Source organism: Copadichromis virginalis, linkage group LG3 (assembly GCF_057382275.1).
Source record: "Copadichromis virginalis isolate Kocher_CV1m ecotype Utaka linkage group LG3, C_Virginalis_male_GT1.1, whole genome shotgun sequence".
Classification (NCBI taxonomy): Eukaryota; Metazoa; Chordata; class Actinopteri; order Cichliformes; family Cichlidae; genus Copadichromis; species Copadichromis virginalis.
Genome location: NC_140620.1, coordinates 48,589,662 through 48,611,302, shown reverse-complemented (window position 1 = coordinate 48,611,302; position 21,641 = coordinate 48,589,662). Strand labels below are relative to the sequence as shown.

Here is a 21,641-nt window from a genome sequence, read left to right as displayed (position 1 = left end):
TTCAAGGAAATGTAAAGAAATCCAGATGCTTCTCTTTCCAAGCTCCTTAGACTATGATGACCTGGATGACTGAGAACCTTCACAGACATGTGACAAAATCATTTTATAGTCCTTGAGGAACTTTATGTTTCAGAAATGAGCAGAATAGTCATTACAGTAATTCTTTTTATATTGACAATTATGTAAGTTTAACAAACGGTGGGAAATAAAACCCTCTTTGCTACTACAAATTTACTTATAGCTGCTAATGGCTGGTTTGCATGCTACTATCAGAATACGTTTTAGTATATGTCATTAGTGTGCAACTGTTGCAGCACGTCACATATTTGATGCATTTCATGCAACAGACCAGTTACATGAAGCGTCTAGAAAGAAAAAAAAGTGATTGCAGTTATTATTTTTAAAATCAAAAACCTATAATTAAAAAAATAAGTAAATTCTTCTTGGGACAGATTGTTTTTAAAGCATTAGTAATTTAGTAATTTCATCATATCATTCTGAACAGTGCTTGTTATATTCCATACTTCATATTGTTTCCTTTTGTTGACGTCCACTCAGCAAAACCATGCAAACTAGTTTATAAGCTCTCTGTAAATGAGGCTGTTGCTTGTCCTTGTCCCCCGCTGCAATCAACAGTTAGAATATCCATAGAGGCAAATTCTTCCATTCACTAAAAGTTCCTACGTACTGATTCATGTATAACCACAATCAAGCACACCTTACATTTTCCCTGGGAAAAAATGTGAAGCACTATTCCTCACAACTGTGTGTTTACACCTCGTTTCGCAGGTGTTATAACAGTGACTTGTATCTTGATCCTCACACCGGTGATTTCCATTTGATTCCCATGTTTTCTCTTCAGATTCAGATGTGATTCTGTGTTTTTATGACAGGAATGAGCCCCTTTGTGTTGCTGTTATTTTGACCTTGATTAGAGCTTCTCTCCTGGAGTATTCCTGACAAGTTTCAGATGTATATCTAGTATATTGGATGTGTGGTGACATGCTTTCTGTGCTGTTTAATGTTCACTTGCGATATTACAAGTTTCTGTTGTGTCACTCCTGTAGTTCTTGCTCTCTCAGAATGGATTTACTGCTTCAGTGTGATTTAAACACTGGAAAATATGCAACCTTCCCCTTAACGGACCTACCTTTTAAAATAAATTTACATTCCCTGCAGCACACATTTGTACTGATAAGTATTGTTTACAGTGTGGTTGCCATGGTAAACAACTGCTTACTGTACGAAATGGAAACACTGAGCCTGACAGATCATTTTTGTCTTTTTATCCTTGTTCTCTGGGAGTTGACAGGTGTGTCCAGAGTTGACACCTACCTTGGGAAGTGAATCATCAGCCCCGACCAAACTGAAATGAACTGAAAGATTGTCGTTTTTCTTTTAAAAAGACAGAATCTTGACCTTCTCACTAGCTTAGGCTTGATCACGGGTCAGCTAAATATGTTGTTTTAACTTCATTTAAAAAAATTAAGCTAAATGCTGGGAGGATGGTCTATTTAGCACCTGTGAGGGGCAGCGGCAAAATAGGTTTAGAGTAAATACAGCAAAGGAATTTAAAAACCCTGTGCTGTTAAATTATTACATACTGACTGTAAATAACACTTTAATGTTTTTTGTGCTGCCCTAAAAAATCTAAATGGAAAATGTATTTTATTTTGTTGTGTGTATATATATATATATATATATATATATATATATATATATATATATATATATATATATATATATATATACATACACTTGGGTCAGCTGACATCAGTGATTGAGGTACTATATACATAAAGCATAAACGCTCCGACTGGCTTTTAGTAGTGATTAGGTTTAATAAAAGGTTCCAAGATGTTCTTTTTAATGAATTGTATGAATGTAGTGAAGTAGTATCAACTTTAAATAGAAATACTCACAAACCATAGAACCCTCCACTTTTACGCTTGTGTGGAGGAACACAAATGTCCCTTTTTTTGCTAGTTGGTGGTGACTGTTCCCACATCATGATTCACTCATTTACAACGGCTGTAAATGAGTGACTATCTAAAAGAAAGAAGGGTTTTTTTTAAAACGTTATATAAATAAAGCAGTGTGGAAGTTATAAGTCTATCCGCTGAGCAACATCTAAATGAAACAGATGATGATGAATGGTCAGAAAGTGCGCTTTCATACACTGACAGCGTTTCCTGTCGTGGATGGCGACCACTTTCTGGTCTAGACGATGTTTGAATCATTCTGTGTGATTCATTAACAAACCGTGTCCTGTAGACATCAGCAAAATTTCCTGCTAAAGTGGGACTGTTTAAATTGCATGACCTTACAGCAACATCCAGAAGTCGAGTAAGGTTTGCAGGCTTTTCTTTGTCATTTTTTTTTGTTCTGTTTTTTTTTAAACATAACATTATTTTACTGTGGAAGTACTTGGGGATTTTTGGGAGATTCTTCAGACCGGACAGGTTTGGACGGATTTCTCCTCGGAAGATTGTCCTGCTTAATCATTGGACCAATCGGATTCCTTGCCAGCGCCCAAAGGTGCCGGAAGCCGCACTCCAGAGTTCTTTGGGGCAAAGAACACACCTCCTGCAACAGTCAGCCGCCGACAGTGCTGCTACAAAAGTGGGTGGCGGAAGGCAAACCTGTCTTTTCAACCCTGAGCCTACTTTTACTTTGACTCGCGGATGTCCGACACTGGCGGTGGATCTTGGACGACGGACACCGGAGAGAGAGAGCTCTACTAGTTGCAGTTTTCCCACAGGTAGATGTGATGATACACCTACAGGGCAGTGCCATGTGCAGGGAAGAGGAATGAAGGCCCAGTTAAGTTGTCTCATACACTACAGGAGACTCTTTCTTCTCGACTTTTCTGTTTCCTTTTTCAAGGACCACGAAAATCCTATTTTGGAAATGCCGAACTGGGTGTTTTTGGAGTTCATTTGAGATGGAGTAATCCTACCTCTTAGATCGGCGTGGCACTTGCGCTCGTTGTTTTCAGACATCCACCTTTTTAATTTTTATTTTATTTCCTCCCAATCTTTAAAACATCTCCAGCAACATTTTTCATCTTCCACACGGGAGTGGGGAACAGCATGGTGCGGACCTTGAAGCGCGGACCGTGCGGAACGTGTTACTAGACCACGGGTTCAGGAAGGAAGGCAAGATGTTGGCATAGCTGTTGAGTTGAAAACCCTGCTATGCCGACAAATTGCCATCTTTCTCTCCCCTATGCTGCCAAACAAACAGTGAATTTGTTGTTGTTGTTGTTGTTTTTAGATTTATTTATTTATTTAGCTATACCTGCGCTCAAAACCCTCCAGGAATATATATGCATATTTTTTAAATGTCGCTTTCATTTTTGTTTTGAACATGTGCGAACTCTTTCTATGCAGATAGAATGTGATGTATGCTGTTAAATGTGGGCTAACTGTGTATAATCTACCTGTTACTGGGGCAACCTACAGGTTCACACAGCACAGGCACTGATTATGTATACATCATTTACAGTAAGCAGACAAAACAAAATGCATGGTTTACTCTCTCTCTCTCTCTCACTCTGTGTGTGTGTGTGTGTGTCATAAAGTTCATTACATATAATTTCACAAAAGTGTTTTTTCTTTCTGATGATTGCAAAGAAACTTTTTGGTGCAACGTTCTAATTTTTTGTCAGTGTAACATTAATCTCTTTATGACACATTCTGTTAAATATTGTTACAATTTTTTTTAAGTTTTTACTCATATCCTTCCATCATCCTTTTTTTTTCTCTCATGACCCAACTGCTTTTGTCATAATAGCGCATTTTATTCCCCCTCTGATGATTCAATAATCATCGATTATTAAATTAAAGCTTTACCTCATCCTTACAGGCAAAAATGTAACAAAGCAAGCAAAACAAGCAGCTACGTTTGAGTGTTTCCGTTCTATGCTTAACCTACTTCTAGCTGACAGCTGTTTTTCCTTGTTATTTTGGTAGATGAAAAGCATGGTGTATTTGCAAGGTAAGATAGCCTGTTAGATATTTAAGTGCTCAGGATTAGAGAAATAATGAAAATGTGTTGCATCTTAACTGACTTCAACCGTGAAGCGATTATCGTGGTAAGAAGAATTCGCAACATTCATATCACAACACTGAGAGAAAAAATCTGGGAAAAAAGGAGTTAGCTACTATGATATATGACAAATTCACCTGTAACTTTGCTTATTCAAAGTTTTCTTTTGGCAAATGAATCAAACTCAAAATAAAAGTGCATGGACAAGACGACAGAGTCTGTAAGCACCTGTATAATAGTATATAAGAAGAATGATTAGACAATAATATGTGATATTATCATAAGTCCATTACTGACCTGATTTTTTGATCTTGATATTTAATTTTTAAGTATTCATTATTGTGTCAGCAAAACTTTAGTGAGTTGGTAAACCTATTTTAATCACATGTTATACTGAGTGTGTCAACATTAAATAGAAATAGATGTTCTTTCTTAACAGTTAAGTTACTGCCTCTCAGATCATGTTTGCTTTCCTGCACTGAAAAAAGACTTCACATTCTGGAAGTGGCGGTGAATTTGCTTTGATGTTACTTATAATAGCACAGTAAGAAACATAAGGAAGTATGAGTGTATACATCATAGATTTTAACTTCAGTGCTCCCTACAGCTTTGTTTGGATTGAAACCTACACAAGTGTGATGTGTGTGTGTGTGATGTGTGTGTGTGTGTTTTAGTGTGTGCATAAAAAGGTAACGCTCCATATTGTTACCTTTTCTTTACAATATCTGCTTATTTGATTTTTAATGAAATTTTTACAGATGACAATTTTACCTTTATTTGTTTGTTTTCTTGGAGGCATACTTTTTTCAGTAGTATATTGGCCTATATTTCCACTACAGGACATCTTTGCTCCTGCCACACTTTGAAAGTGCCTCATTATTGGTCCTGATCTTATAATTATTTGTGGCAGCTTATTTTGATGCAACGCTGTCACAGTTTACTCATTCAGCTAATATTAGAAATAATTCTAATATCTTGACATTGTTTGAGAGCTGAAATTAAAGGACCGGCATATGATATTATTTCAAAATGCATCAGTAGTGTGAAGTAATGCAAAGGTTAAATGTAACATAACACAGGTCCTAACAGCAATCAGACTGTCAGACAGTAAAAGTTCCCACTGCCCTTTATGTGCATAAAAAATACATAAGAAATATATGTGATAGAGTGTATTTTAATGAATATGTATACAGTAACATTTGCATGTAGAACAAATTTATTGTATTTTGTTGACATTCTACATTTTTAGCAGTTAGGCTTTTTAAAAAAAAATTTTATTGTTTATTTTTCTGATATGTCTGTTATTCTGTGTCTGTTGTTATATGTCTGTTTAAAAACCACAGTTATATTTTAAAGAATGACGGTGTGTAACTGTGACTTTATTTAAGCTACTGGTTTCTGCTAAAAGTTTACTTTGACCAAAATCTTAACTTTCAAATAAAGTTAAGTGTTTTTATTTATTTACTGTAGCAATAGATAATAAATAAATAAAAAAATTATATATATATATATATATATATATATATATATATATATATATATATATATATATATATCTCAAAAACAGCATTTGCCATAAAAGTTAAAGCTGACCGGCTTGCACATTCTATTTCTGCAGGCGGCCACCGACCGGCTTCTCTTCTCTCTTCACGCTGGAGCATGACTTTGCACGGCGTTGACCACGTGAGCAACGCTTGGTGGTCACGTGAAGGCGTCCTGCAGTCTGTCTGTGTGCTACTTTCTCATTCAGATGTGTGCGTACATGTCTGCGGTTTGTTTGGCGTCCACGTGAAGACATTTTTTGGAAAACCGCGAGGTAAGAGCACGCACCGTGAGTTACCAGAGCGGCTCTGACGAAGATGCGCCGTGTTTTATTTTCCGGCCCGGAACACATTAGCTTAGCTTGGCGGAGCTAGCCTGTACTCTGTTCCTAAGCAAACTCTGGATTGAAACCAGACTTCTAGCACTGAGTAAGTTAGCACAGGGACAGTTTTAGGCTCAAACGTTTAGGTAGGGCTCAGCTTCTAATGGGGAAAACATTCATTTAGTGTTACATATTGCAATTTTTACATGAATCAAATAAGAATAGTTAATGCATATATGATATATATAGTTAATACAGCGCTGTAACTATCACGAGTCGTATACCACGAGATATTTTATAAAGAAAATAAATAATGACATAAACTGCAATCGTCAATTCGTTAGAAGGATGACGATTGCAGGTGATTTAAACAGGTCATTTCACTTGCACCTGCTTTAGGGTGGGTCCGTAAACCTGAGGGAAAGGCTCAGTCATGGTGACCAGAGTTTTCCTGAGTAAGGCGGAAACCGATTTGCTGCAAAGGACATGTGACGATAAACATGCACAACATTGTTTCAGCCTCTTAACAGAAAGACTGCCACTCCATGTACCTGTACAAGAAGCAATCTGATAATAAAGTTGCTTTTACATACAGGTTTTTGAATACAAAGCCTCATTTTGTTGTAACGACTCAACAGAGGGCATTAGGCACTCCATTTCAAGTGTGCTACTGAAAAGCACACTTTTTTTGGCTTATTTCTTTTTGGAAATACAGTTAAGGTTTCCATTTAATTTTACTACCTGTAAATAAGGTAAATGAACATAGTATTTGTGACATAAGTTACTGAAAGGTTAGGAAGAATCCACATTTAGCACACTGCTTAGTTATGTGAAACATTAATCAGTGAATGCAGGCAAAACAGAAGGCACCTTGGCTTGATAACAGCGTGGTAGACTTTGGTCACTCATCCGCTCTTACTGGTTTCTCTTCACTGACATCATCCTGCTTTTGCCCTCACTCCCCGTCTCTATTTTCCTCTTAGTCTTTATGCTGTCATTAAAAAGTACATGTAACACTGAAACAGTATTTAAAACCCAGTGAAAGGCATAAACTGATCCATATTAATTATCCATCTATGTCAATTGCAATGTTCAGATTCAGTATTGCACTGATACTGATATATGAGGTAAAGCAGCGGCCCCCAACCTTTCTTGTGCCACGAACCGGTTTAATGTCAGACAGTATTTTCACGGACCTTTTTTAATGTGTCACAGATAAATACAACAAAATAAAATGATACGACCAAGACAGCAACTGTGGTATTTTGTAAATATATTAATAAACGCGAATTCACTGTGTAATTGTGTAACTTTTTTAGCAGCATCCTCCTGAAATGCACCAACAACATTGAGAGTAACATCCCCCTCTCTGCCCCTTAATGCTCTCTGGTCACTATGGTAATGCGTAAATATTTATTTCAAAATAAGACACACAATTACAACACGGGAAAAGACCCAGAAAACGATAAAGTTCACACCCGGGCCTCAACTCTCACGGCCCGGTAACACACGACTCCGGTCCGTGGCCCGGGGGTTTGGGGACCGCTGAGGTAAAGCCCTCTTGACTTTCTCTCATTAGAATCCAGTTATATGTTAGTTTGTTTTAATCATTTATTTTAGAAAACACATTTGTCAATTCATGAAAAAAAATACATTTGTAATAAACTGTAGTTTCTTTAAATTAGTTCTTTAAATAAACAAGCTTAGCTCCACCAGAATAGGAAACTTTGACAAAGTGAAAAAAACTGGCTCATCATCTCTATTCTAGACTATATTAGCTAACATTTTTGACACTATTTTGAGAATAAATATACTTAATAGTAATGACCCTGCAGCATCAGAAAAATTTGCACTTTTTCTTGCTAACGTTTCAGTTGGTGTTTTAAATCCGTGCCGGCTTGTGTCATGAAATTACTTCTTCATCTCCTTTCTGTCATGAACAACGCAGGTCTTATCATAATATTGGGAATGCTGGACTTTTAAACCTAGGGCTGCTCAATTAATCGAATTTTAATCACGATTACGATCTGGGCTTTCAACGATCATTAAAAATGACTGAGCCGATTATTAGCCCCTCCCTCATTTATCCGCGACGCCTTAAAGGCCGGTCCGTGAAAATATTGTCGGGCCGGTCCGTGGCGCAAAAAAGGTTGGAGACCGCTGATTAAGAGGACCCGAGGGAAGCTCGGAAAGCTAAGCAGAAGTTATTTGGAGAGGAGAGTGACTGCTGTTGGTTGAAAAGAGTTTAAAAAAAAAACTTCAGTGGTGTTGCACACTATTTTATATTATTTTTTTAAAGTCATTGTTAACCCTTTAAATCCGGTCAGAGCAGCACGCTCCGTTTTGTGTAACTATTTTTAAATCCCTGTAGAACCTGAACCGTGTAAGCTAGCGCAATAATTTGTTTTGCATATGAAACCGGAGGAGTTGTACTTACATCTTATGCCATCAGCTTGTCCTCGGTCACGGTTTCCTTCCACATATAGCTTTGCAAAAATTGCATAAAAAGCGCTTGCAGGAACGAAAACATAATATTCCAGAAACACGCTTTGCCGATCCGATCAGCTGTTCGTAACACTTCCCACAGTGAAACAGACGTCAGCGCGAACTGTCGCATGTCCGCCATTTCCTGGCCGAAACCGGAAGTGACGTCATTTTCGCGGCAATGTAGTTTTTTACTTGTAGGCCTTAAAAACCTACACTGGTCATGTTTGACTTTTCTGAATAGTTGCTGGGATGCTTAGAACTCAAATTGCACTGCTGGAAATAATTTATTTTGATGCACGTGCTGTTTTCTTTGCAAATTTGCATCATAGGATTGTTTTTTTTGTTTTTCCTGCAGTATATAAAAATTGGTGTATCTCCAAAATAAAACTATGAAGACACTCAAAATAAATTTCCTGTTGTTGTAAACTATTTTTTGCAACTTTTTTGTATTTAAAGTTTTGAGGAATAAACCTCTTAAATTTCTCCAAGTAGAAATATATATGTAAAAAAACAAAACAAAAACGATATAAATTTTTTTGTAGTTTATTGCACTTTTTTGCAATGAATGTAATTACTATGGACTTAATGCATACATATTATTAAAATATGGGCTATAACAGTTATTTAGCAACTTGAAATGCTCCCACAAATGGCACTACAACATGTAAAAAAATAATATAAGCTCTGGCGGACTTGGTTCTATAGTAGGTCTTAAAGGGTTAAATAAATATCGTCAAATAATCGTGATCTCAATTTCAGTGAAAATAATCGTGATTATCATTTTTGCCATAATCGAGCAGCCCTATTTAAACCTGTTCTCCTTCTAATCTGATGTCTCTGATAGACGTTTTTCGGAATATAACCTTAGAAAAAGATGTCTAATAATATTAAAATATGTTATTAATGCGGTTATTTTTAGGGGCGCTAAGATAAAATTTAGGGATGCGTTGGTAAAAAGGTCTGGTGTAACTTTGGCATTTTTAAGAAACCTGTCCCTGTATGAAACATTCAATGAGCAGTTTGTCGTGAGCTTTGTGCGATAATAATTAGTAAACTTACCTAATGATCGCGGAAGTTAAGAGTTACAGTAAAAACACATCCTTGGTGCCAGTGTGAAGGAACGGAAACTGAGGAGTGTTTTGCTCCTACAACAGGAAGAAGCCACATTACCGCAGTTTGGCCTTTATGAACATAAACAGACGATTTTGTCAAAGCTTGAAGGAAAAGTGAAAGATTTCAAACCTTTTCACTTTTCATAAATGTTATTATTTTCCCCTATTGGTTAATTTTGAGAAATAAGCATTTGTAGAACGGTTTGGACACCCACTGCACTGACTTACCACAAAGTTGTGTGTTTAACACAGATGAACAGCGACAACTTTAACCTGAGCGAGAAGATTGTGTCACCTTCCTACATCCGTCAGGGATCGCAGGCTCGCCGTGGCCATGAGCAACTCATCAGACAGTTACTGGAACAAGTACGCTCAAAGCTTTCTTTTGTTTCCTCATACCACTGCAGTGAAGACACTTCCTCTTTCATGTTGTGTGTGTTGCAGGGAAAGTGTCCCGAGGAGGGATGGAGCGAGAGCACTGTTGAGCTCTTCCTCAGCGAGCTAGCTGTGATGGACAGCAACAACTTCTTGGGTAACTGTGGAGTAGGAGAGAGAGAAGGCCGGGTGGCATCCAGCCTTGTGGCAAGACGACATTACAGGTTCAAGTTTGCCCGCCAGGCCTTATGCGTTATTAGCGATTCACTTTTAAACCCCGAGTGATGGATTGTGAGGCAGATAAAAAGCAAGCGGATCTTTTGTTGTTGTTGTTTTGTCTCTACGACAAATATTTCGTAGTGCAGGATTGTGCTTAAAGCGATTCTGATTTAGAATAGTTGGAAGAAAAACACACTCTGCGCCCATCTCTGTCACACTTGGAGACACACTTTTTTATGTTGCCTACGTACATCACCACAGTGGATTTTAAATAAGACAATCAAGATGTGATTGAAGTTAAAACTTTCATTTTTAATTTAAAAAAAGTATTTTAAATATTTCGCTTTAACTGTTTAGGAAATAGTTGGATTAAAATCTTTTGCCGTCAGTGACTGGATGAAGTGTAAAAGCCATGGACATGGTCTTCTGTTCTCGGTCAGGCCTTTACCTCAGCCACCTTCAGTTTGTGCTTAAGTAACTGAAAAGCTGCTCTGTTGGGCTACGATCAGATGACCACCTTGGCGATTTAGGAATATCCAGTTTCTTTGCCATGAAAAACTCTTGGTTGCTTTTGCAGTGTGCATTGATTCAACATCTATTTGCAATGTTACGTACTCGATTCCTTTGGCAGCTATGCAGTACAGTACTGCTACTCTGCCGTACATGCTGGTTTCATCTGTCCCAGGATTTTCTCCATGTCCGTGCAGGCTCTGTTAGATGCTTTCTTGTAAAGTCTGTTCTTCCCGTTCTTGAGTGTAACCAGCAGCACATCACTGTAAACCCTCCATATTTCTGTTCATAAATGCATCGCTTGATTTTGGGCTTTGTCAACGATATGCCTACCTCCTTGAGTGTTTTTCATTTGACTTGAAGTTGTGAAGTTTTTTTCTTAGCTATGAAAAGAATTTGAAATCTTTCCTAATTATAGTCGGTGCTCTTTAAGGCCTTTATGTGTTGCTGGGGTGATCAGTGCATGGCTTCTTTCTAAGAGTGTGCCAGATTGTTGAATGACAGCTAAAAATAAAGAAAAAGATTTTCCACATCTTTGACATTAAGAGTTCCAGTGCACAGATACCACATTTTTTGTTAAACCCCTTGAATTAAAGTTAAACGTCTAAAGTTAACTGACACTCTGATTGTCACTGTGGTGGTATATAGAGGCAAAACTACAAAATCTGTGTCATCATCCACATGATTATGGGTCTGACCGTCAGCCATAAATTGGTTTGAGGTCAGGATGCTGACTCGGCCGTTCCAAAACCATGATTTTCTTTGTTTCAGCCTCTGTGTGTTTTGTTTAATTGTTTTATTGCGTGCACCAAGCTTTTCTTGTTCTAAAGTTATCTTTTAAAATTTATTTTATGAGGCTTACACGTTGCTCTGCAGTTTTGTTGTGATTCTTTGTCACCTCCAAACTTGGTGTGATCCTAGGGAGAATTGGGGGAGCTGTGCTATACACACTTCAGACCTCATTTCCTTAACAGGAACACTTGATTCCAGGTTGCTTTTGGGGAATGGCTAACTGAAATTTACTGTGTTTGATAAAGACATGAAAACTTTTTGTGTGTTATTAGTTTAAAAAGACTTATGTTTGCTTTTTGAACACATTTCATGAATAATAAGTGCAAAACCTTTTGTAATTCTAATAGATTTTGTTGCAGTTTGTCTGTAACGAGGTAAAAGCACCTATACTGATATACAGATAAGGACAAAATTATTAGCCCCCTTATGAAATGTAATTGGCCTTTTTAACAGAACAAGTGATTTTCAATGTAGCATTTATCTGAAGTTTTCTTCAGTAAACAAACTTTACCGGGGTGAATATTATTAGCCCCCTGAAAATCAAGAATGTGCTTTAACTTTGTAACGCTCACTGCTTGTAAAATCAAGGTAAAACTGAAAGTTTTCTTCCAATTTACATACAGTATAAAAACGTCAGAGTTTGAGCTGTCACTTGAAAAAGCATCATTCCAAAAACAATAAGTTTAGAGAAAAGGATTTGTTGCAGGAGATGGATAATGATTTTATTTATTTGTGCAAAGTAACATGAGCGTCCAAAGTAAAACAGGATGTTTGAAAATGCTGCGTTTAACAAAAGAAGGAAAAAAATAAATTGCTTGCTCTGTTTACCTGGGCTTTCAAAATACTTAATAAAACAAGGATGTTTCATAGGGGAGCTAATAATTCTGTCCTCACCTGTATCTGTGGGTTTTTTTTAAATTGGCCTTGCACGCAGATTTATTACACTGGGCTGTGAAATGTCAGCTTTGTGCTCATCACGGAGTTTAGGAGGTCGTTTAACTGCTCGTGTTGTGACATCCAGCTGTTTTGTCTAGGCTGATCCACGGCATCGGCCGGTCAGGTGACATCGCTGCTATTCAGCCTAAAGCTGCAGGATCCAGTCTGCTTAACAAACTGACCAACTCAGTTGTCCTGGATGTTTTAAAGCTTGCAGGTGTGTAGCTCTTATCAGTTACACTAGTATTTGTGATAAGCTAGATGTTAAATTTTGCCTTTTCCTCCCAAATGTCCACTTGGTAAAGTGTATGGAAGTCTTTATGTAGAATTAACGAAAGGTTTCGAAGTCTTATTTTCAGTTGTCTGCTGCTTGTGCGTTACAGGCGTCCGGAGTGTGGCCAGCTGCTTCGTGGTACCCATGGCTACAGGGATGAGTTTGACTCTCTGCTTTCTGACCCTTCGTCACAGGAGACCCAAAGCTCGCTACATCATTTGGCCTCGCATCGACCAGAAGTCCTGTTTCAAGTCTATGATCACAGCAGGTGACCATATGACTCGTATCCAGTGTCCTGTCAACCTTACATCCTGATCAGCGAGCACGTCTGTGTTTGAAATGTCATGGATCTTGAAGGGTTCAGATTAATTGTGAAAGTGTTTCACTTTATTGCCATCTTTAAATCGTTTGCTTACATTAAGACTTACTGTTTTCTCAGGCTTTGAACCTGTGGTCGTGGAGAATGTGCTCGAGGGTGATGAGCTGCGGACAGATTTGGAAGCAGTTGAACGCAAGATTGAAGAGCTCGGAGCTGAAAATATCCTGTGTGTTCATTCAACGACTTCTTGCTTCGCCCCACGGGTCCCTGACAGGTCTTGTAAGCTTTCATTCATGCCCTCAGGTTTTATTATGTCATGTTATGTATGTGTTGATGTAGGCTGCCTGCAGGATTTCTTACTTTCAAAGGAAAATGTATGTTGCTTGTTTTGGCTCATGGTGTGGGAATAAGGTATGCACCATTTCGAATACTGTTTGTTTTGGGGTCTTGCAGGCTTGAGGAGCTGTCATCTCTCTGCAGCAAGCATGACATCCCCCACATAGTTAACAATGCATATGGCGTACAGTCGTCCAAATGCATGCACCTCATTCAACAGGTATCAACACTCTTCACTGCACAGTGCATGTAGCAAGTTGATCTGGAGCTCACCTTTGAATGCTACGATGTGATTTTCTCGGATTGTCTGTCATCAGGGCGCTCGTGTGGGAAGAATCGATGCCTTTGTACAGAGCCTGGACAAGAACTTTATGGTTCCAGTAGGTGGTGCTATAATTGCAGGCTTTGATGAGTCGTTCATACAGGAGATAAGCAAGATGTACCCAGGTGAGTGTTAACGCTCACTGGTATGAAACAATAACCAGGTGGGCATGTGTACCCATGCAGATTTGTGTATTTACATAAAAGCAAATGTTTTGAAAGTTTCAAAGTGTAGAGCACAGTTTTTAGTTTTTATGCACTGCCATATTTTAGTAAATTGGTAATAAAGCATGAAAATGTTTGAATGATTCGTTTTCATGCTTAAACATAAGATGACTGTTCACAAACATAAAAATCCTGCAGCCCACTTTGTGTTTATTGTGCCCTACTCTGATTAACACGCAGGGCTGCAATCAAGCATTTTATTCTTGATCTTTTGTTGATTTCCTTGTTCAGGGTGCTACAATCATAAAGCAGTAAAGTCCCCGTCGTTTCTCTATTAGCTCTGAGGACTTGTTAACATGTAAATGTTTAATAATAAATATATTACAGGAATTGGAAATGAAAAGAAAAAAGTCCAGTCCATCGAGAGGCACTGGGCTATAAAATGGGATAACTGATGTAGTATGAAGAAACAGGGTCTTGTTGTTGTTTTTGTTCTTTTTTGTTGTTGTTTGTTTAACTTCAAACCTTTTCAGCACAAATTTCCCTCTTTCCTACTTTTTCTTCTTGACCCGAGACTGCAAAGGCAACCGCATTGTTCCCGTTCTAAATGTTAGATCCATGATTTCTAACAAAATCTCACCACTAGTGCATTTTAACCATCATCGCTGAAACTGGGGTGCATTTCATTGGGACTGTTGATGTCCCCATGGTAACTGAATTCGCTACAATCCTACCTGCACTGTTCTCACACTGTCACAAATCCATCCAATCAGAGATGGTATGAACTTTGCACGAGGGAACTGGGAGGTTAAAGGCCAATGTTTAAACCAGCTGCACTGGACAACTGTGTTGTCACTGCCATCAGATAATATCTAGAGAAGTTCATTGACGTGCTTTTTAAACATTTTGGGTAACTCTCAGAAAGCAGCAGTAAGACTGTGCACTGCTCTGTGCGACTAATCGGAATCTGCCTAAGCCAGCTTTTCACTTTGGTTTATTTGTTTAATTTTCTCATGCTGCAGTTGAGCTTCTGTCAGTGCTTGGAAAGTGTCCAGCTCTGATACCTTCCACTAACTGTCATCTGTGGGTATACTGTTACACATTTTCTTTTCTGTCAGGCCAAATCTGAACTGAAGTTATACCAGCTCATAGAAAAATGACACCAGGCCCGCTGTAGAAATGCACAGGACTTTGCATTCAAAACACTTTAGGTTCATCCCGCCAGCAATCAGACCGATGAACCCTCAGTAACCCCGGCAAGCGTCTTATTTTATTTTCGGTTTTTAGTTTCTTTACTTGTCAAAAAGACACTAAATTATTTCACCAAAACCTCAAACTATCAGGGTCAAACTTATTACCCGATACTCCAGTGGGATTCAACTCAGGGCTTTATGCAGGCCAGTCAGGAGTGACGTATGTTTTGATTTGTTGTTGTGCTGGAAGTCAAAGCGATGCTGACTGCTTGAGGTTTTTTTCCTGCCACCCTGATGAGATCACAGTTCCAGACACATTGCAGCGTCCCCACAGCAAAATACTCCCACCACCGTGTTTCACTTTGGGGACTGTTCTTTGGGTCGTATGCCTCTCCCTCCAAACACGAGCAGCGTCTCTGCAGCCAAACAGCCGTAGTTTAATCTCATCTAACCAAAGCCGTGCTTCCAGTATGCATAGTCCTCCTCCAGGCTATTGTTGGGATAGTCCAGTCTGGCTTGAATGTGACTCTTCTGACAACGTGGAGATTTTCTCTGTCTGAAATCTCGAGGTCAACAAAGACTCTGCGTTTAGTTGTCGTGCAGCTTCCCTGCCTGGACGTCTGTGTCCTGAGCTCCATCGCCCTTCTACAGTCCTCGACACACTGCTCTGAGGCTCTTGATGCTTAACAGCGTATTTGAAGCATATGAATGTCAAAAACTGTTTAAAAGCCTGCACTCATCTTCTTTTACTCTCCTGCCCTTTCTAATTGATCCCAGAGGTGGATGCGTGAAGCACAAGCCGGCTAACTCATTCACCAATGTGTCAGCAGCTGTTCTGGGGCATTTTAGACACATCTCTCTAATTTTCTTTCAAGAGTCTTTGAAATGTTTTCCTTCCTACCTCTGCCGGGCTTCTTGTGTACTGTGTGAAGAAATCTAGTGTGTTTAGAAATGTTATGTTATGTTTAAATCCTGTCAGGGGGCTAATAATTTTATCCTCATCTGTGTAAGTCAAATTGGATTGTTGTTAAACATTAATAACAAGCTTCTAGTTCAGTTTGACAGCAGCTTCTGGCTTCTCTTCCAGGGAGAGCATCAGCCTCACCTTCCCTCGACGTCCTCATTACCCTTCTCACGCTGGGAGTCTGTGGCTATAAGAAATACTTGTCAGAAAGAAAGGTGAGAGTGGTGCACACGTCACCTTTTTATACGGCTAAAAATAGTTCCTCACTTAGTTAAACGTGGCTGTTATGTCTGCTGGATGTTTCCAACATGTATGATGAGAACATTATGGGACTGCAGGAGTATCAGGTGTATATTGTAGTCGGTCTGAATATGTCTCTGTGCCGTGTCAGCGTCTTTCCTACTAAAAATGGCAATAACTTATATAAGTTGTATTGAGTTGCAGTTGGCTAGATGTTACAGTTTTCTGTGTGTGTGTCCTTTTTTGCTTCACCTGCGTTCTCACTGATGATAGAGACTGTGGACTTGTGTGTAGTGAGCTCTGTGAAGGAAGGAGTCCACTATAGAAAGATAAAATTGATTCTTTGAGAGTTTGAGAAAACCTCCCCTGGTGGCTTCCTGCTTTAAAGCAGAGTTACTCACAATGCAGCATCCTCCTCTTTAGATGATCGGCACTGCAGCATTCTCTCTCCTCTAAACTGCTGCTGCGCCGTAAATGTGCTGCAACTGAGAGAATCTGTTTGTCCTCACACTCAGAGCACAGAAACTCGAAAAGGAATAACACTTTAAAGTAGAAGTTTTTTTAGAAATTACCCCGGATTCATATACAGAAATTACACGTATTTAAAAATGATGCCATACAATACTCAAAGTGGGATATCGGTGTACAACCTAATCCGTAGCTGAAATGTATACCTAGGAGATTCCTGTGGCCTCTTGCCTGACCCGACACACCATCAGAGCTTATTGATTCCTCTCGGTCCACTTTATGCATAATTAATGTACAGAACCATTTTTTTCCCCATAGAGTCTGCAGAACGTCTCTCCCAGAATCACGAGCTTTTAATAATTCAAGCGTTTCATCTGTTTAGGTTCATTTACTGCCTCGTGTGTACCACCGGTTTAGATAATGTCTGCATAATGAAAAGAAGAAACGGGTGATGCGCGTGCTTTTGTTTTAGTCGGGGCGGCCTTTGACTCGTCACAAACACAAACTTATTGTCCTGCACTCTCACCACCACTTACGCTGTTCTCCTCCTGCAGCATAATAAAGTCATCCTTTGTTATTAGAGGACAATGGACACTTAGAGACACTTGACATCATTGAAATGCTGTTTGTGTTTGACTCTTGACAGGGAAAATATTTTCCCTCTTGATGCTTTCAAACAAGGACAGTATGAGTCAGCAGAGTGTGCCCTCGCTCACACACACAGACGCAGTGAAAAGAGCTTCTTTGGGGAATCTGGAGCTGGTAGCTAGCAACAAACGCACTGTGTTTAGTTGTCGTGTAGCTTCCCTGTTTGAACGTTTGTGTCCTGAACATCATCGTTCTATTTCAGTCTTCCACACGCTGCTCTGAGACTCTCGGTGCTTAATCAGCGTATTTGAAGCATGTGAATATCAAAAACTGTGTTTAAGAGCCTGCAGTCCTCTTCTTTTACTCTCCTGGCCTCTCTAATTGATCCCAGAGGTGGATGTGTTAAGAACAAGCTGGACAGGAAATGAACATAGTGCTTGTACTGAAGCTTAGACTGAAACAGACACACATACAGGGTCAGGCAAATAGGGAAGAGTTTGGTCATGCATCCACCTGCTTTGTTGGAAGATTTGCTTGATTAGCAATAAAACCAAGGCTGCCGCTGCTGTTAAAATAAGGCTGTGTCTGTATGCAAAAAGGAGTATTGTAGTGCTATTTATAGATCTTGTGTGTTGTTCTGTGTCTTCATCCTTCTTGTGTGTATTGGCATGGTGTGCAGGAGATTTATTCGTTCCTGGCTGAGCAGCTGAAGAGTCTGGCTTCTGCACACGGGGAGAGGTTGCTTCACACCCCTCACAACCCCATTTCTCTGGGTAAGCTGCTGGTTGGGTATCAATTGATCCTCACTCTGCTTTTCTGAAATGGCGTAAGTCTTTCTGGCTTTGTGTTTTGTCTCAGATGTTTACTGACTTCACTATGCTCCTCTCTCTTCCAGCCATGTCTCTAGATGGTCTCCAGGCCAACAGCGACAAGGCGGTGACTCAGCTAGGATCCATGTTGTTCACCCGACAAGTGTCAGGAGCCAGGTAAGGCCATGTTGATGATGTGGCCTGGAAATGGACATGGAGGGGGGAGAGAGAGAATAACAGGATAGGGGAGTGTGTGTGTGTGTTTGAGTGGGTTTAGAAAGATGTTGCATTTTGCTCGGCAAAATCAGCAATCAGGCAGATGGATCTGCTGAATACTGAGCAGCGGAAACTACTTTAGAAAATTAAGACAGCCCTTCCTATCACAGCCGCATCCTAAATAAAACAGGATGTTTCCATTAGATGTTGAAGGATGTGGTCTCCTCTGGGGCAGCGGGCACCAGCTCTGAAAGCAGCAGCATTAGTGAGGAGGATTTGTCAGTTTTTAACTGTTTCGTTCTCACTCTGTCACATGAATCGATGGATCTGCATAAATACACAATGTCAAATTAGGAGCATGGCCCCCACCACCCCCGCACATTTCATTTTGTGTTTTTTCCCTTTATAGTTTTCAATCGTGCATGAGAGCTAATCTAAATATTTTATATATCCAGAATAAAAGATTTATTTGGGTCATTCTGTCACGATTGTTTATAGTGTTGTTTGGAATTTAATGCTCCCAGTTGGATTTTTCCAAGGTCCTAGTGTGAAGTGTAGTCAAATGTTTTAGCCTTGTACGTCCTGAGCATGTTGTGTTTTCATAAAAGAAAAGAAATGTTTAAGATTTGAGTTTCGTGAACAGTTTGCAGCTGTGGACGTGGCATTAAATGAAATGCTCTCAGAGCCAAACATGAATGGGAGGCACCCGGCTTTGCATTTTCACATCAGTAGTGAGCTTTTCTCTTCTCCAGCTGAAGAGATTAATAGAGATCTTCATCTGATTCTAGTGCATTCTGCTGCCATTGTGCTGCGTGCACAGTCCTTATAGCTGGGCAGTAATTGATTTCACATTAAAGTGAGTCTAAACTCTGCTGACAGTGGTGAAACCTTGCCAGAATTTATGGCCACGATTATTATTTACAGTATTGCAGTTGAAACCAGGTGAAGTCCCCGCACATCCTGGTCCAGCACATTTCAAAGGTGCTCTGTTGGATTGAGATCTGGGGACTCTGAGCTCAGCTCATTTTCATGTTCAAGAACTCAGTTTGAGATTATTTGAGCTTCATGACGTGTTGTAAGCAGCCCTCAGAATATGGGTCCTGCACACTGTGATCCTAAAGGGATTCACGTGGTCAGCAACAATACTTATTGTAAGCTAAAGTTTTTAAACAATGCTTATTTGGTACTAAGCGGCCCAAAGTATGCCAAGAAACCACCACCAGCTGCCTGAACAAAGCAGGATGGATCATGTTGTTTATGATAAATTCTGACCCTACCATCTGAATGTTGGGCGTATGGTTGTGTGGGAAGATTCCAGCAGATCAGCAGTTTCTGAAATACTCAGACCAGCCCATCTGGCACCGGCAAACACGTCACATTCAAAGCATCTTAAATCACCATTCTTCCCAGTTCTGATGCAGAGTTTGAACTTCACCAGGCCTTCTTCCTAAATTCTCTGAGTTTCTGCCATGTGACTGGCTGATTAGATATTTGCTTTAAGAAGCACTTGAACAGGTGTACCTAATTAAGTGGCCCATGAGTGTACATTGCAGTGTTGGTTTTATTTGTGAGACATGTTGATCTGCGGTAAATATTGCATAAAATAAAGAGGTTATTTTTGTTGTTTTTTTACATTATTGTTAAAATCCCATTGCTCTGTGTTACTATGTTCACTCGTGTTTCCAGGGTGATACCACTGGGCAAGGAGCAGACCGTAAGCGGACACACGTTTCGCGGGTTTATGTCCCACTCGGAGTCGTACCCCTGTCCTTACCTCAACGCTGCCTCCGCTGTGGGTATCACTCGAGAAGATGTGACGGTCTGCATCAAAAGGCTCGACAAATGCCTGAAAACTCTGAAGAAAGAGGGCGGTGCGGTGTCTTCGTCGGACCAAGAGGTCTCTATAGGAGAGTGACTGAACTGAGGCTGAACATTTCAACAGGAAGACTTTGACCTTGCGCTGCCTTCATGCAGTTCTTTCTGATTTGGACTGTGTTTGTGTTATGAGTCATTACTTCTGGCAGTGAAACACTGTCCAGGTGGTCATAAACCAAAATAATGCAAGCACGTGTCACTGATTAATTCCCTCATCAAGTGATAATAGGACAAAACGTGCATACACATGCTGCTTAGGAGCATCTGGTCATAGACCAAATGTATGCAAAGACTGTTGTTGACTGTGTATGTTTAACTTTAATTTAAAGCTAATTACACATCCAGCCTTTATAAAAGGACCTCTCATGTGTCTCTTCTTTCTTTCACTTTGAAAACAATCTCTTTTTCTCGTACACTTTCCCCTCATCGTTACATAAAATAGTGCATCTTTGTAATGTCATATGTTTTACCATGCCTTCTCCAGTGTACGGTAACGTGATGCCAGTGGTACTGAGCCATTAACTCTGTCTGAACCCTTTTTATTCAATAAGCTCATTTATTTTTAGGCTCTGCAACAGATCACACAGAGCAGATAATCAATGATGTACATCAAGCACAGATCACTCACGTGTCCAGCAAAACAAATACTCACTGTTAGTCTCGGTAAGAGCCCGTAATGTTCGCAGCATTAAAAGGACAGTTCATTGTGAAATCGAATTAACACGTTTGTCCCTCTGGCCTGCTGTGTTTTATCTGTGTGGAGTTTTCCTCCTACTAAACTGTAGCCATCAAACAAACCTCTCTGCAGAAGAAAGCAGAGATATGAGGCTTTAACTCACCCAAAATCAGGCAGCTCACACCAAAAGAAATTAAGCTGGAAGAATGACGAATGATGAATTGTCCATTTAACAATTTAAGAGATCTGTAATTAGATTTTAATTGCGTGTTTTGCTGTTATGGAGCAATGGGCAAATTGTAATTACACTGAGAGCTTCACCAGGGACTTGATCTTTAATCACGTCAGGCTTCACTGTATTTGTGGAGTTCAGCAGTTTTCTTGAGTCTTGTGTGTTAATCCCTTTGCTTTGTAATCACAATCATTGGGAAGCACAGCAGGTAGTGGCCTCAGGCACAAACATTCACTCCTGCCAACTCCCGTCTAATCCATATTTCAACACTGCATTGTCCAAGTCCCTCCATTCTCCATACATTATCAAGAAATACTGCGCTGTGAAGAGTCCGGGGCAAGCCTCCGCAGCAGTGCTGGGCCCAGGTGTGCTTGTGTCCACAAATGTACACAGTCAGCAGCTGTATGAGTATTTTTGTTTTTCCAGCTGCTACACGTTTCCTGACCTGCATTGCTAAATGCTAAAAGCAGCAGCAGAGCGAATCCAGCCAGCAGCCTTTGAAAGCGGGCTGAGCTCTGATAGATATGACTGCTGTATCAGCACACTTTCACTGTTCCAAGCTGTACTGAGTCGTTAACAAAACAGTGGAAAAACACCGCATGCTGGTACAATGCAGCACT

General features: G+C 39.8%; 1 protein-coding gene across 2 annotated transcripts; it reads left to right on the top strand.

Moving 5' to 3' along the window:
* Positions 1-5,671: 5,671 nt before the first annotated feature.
* Positions 5,672-20,811, top strand: sepsecs (Sep (O-phosphoserine) tRNA:Sec (selenocysteine) tRNA synthase). 2 transcript variants are annotated; one of them, XM_085451462.1, is made up of 12 exons: positions 5,672-5,866; positions 9,766-9,879; positions 9,958-10,112; positions 12,444-12,562; positions 12,729-12,887; positions 13,059-13,212; positions 13,392-13,494; positions 13,592-13,721; positions 16,041-16,132; positions 17,893-17,986; positions 18,109-18,199; positions 19,925-20,809. In XM_085451462.1, exons 2-12 carry the CDS (start codon positions 9,766-9,768, stop codon positions 20,151-20,153), a joined length of 1,440 nt encoding a protein of 479 aa, XP_085307588.1. In that variant the 5' UTR covers positions 5,672-5,866; the 3' UTR covers positions 20,154-20,809. The 2 variants fall into 2 exon arrangements, with proteins under 2 accessions (XP_085307588.1, XP_085307587.1); XM_085451461.1 differs by having other exon boundaries at positions 9,766-10,112; positions 19,925-20,811.
* Positions 20,812-21,641: the final 830 nt, after the last annotated feature.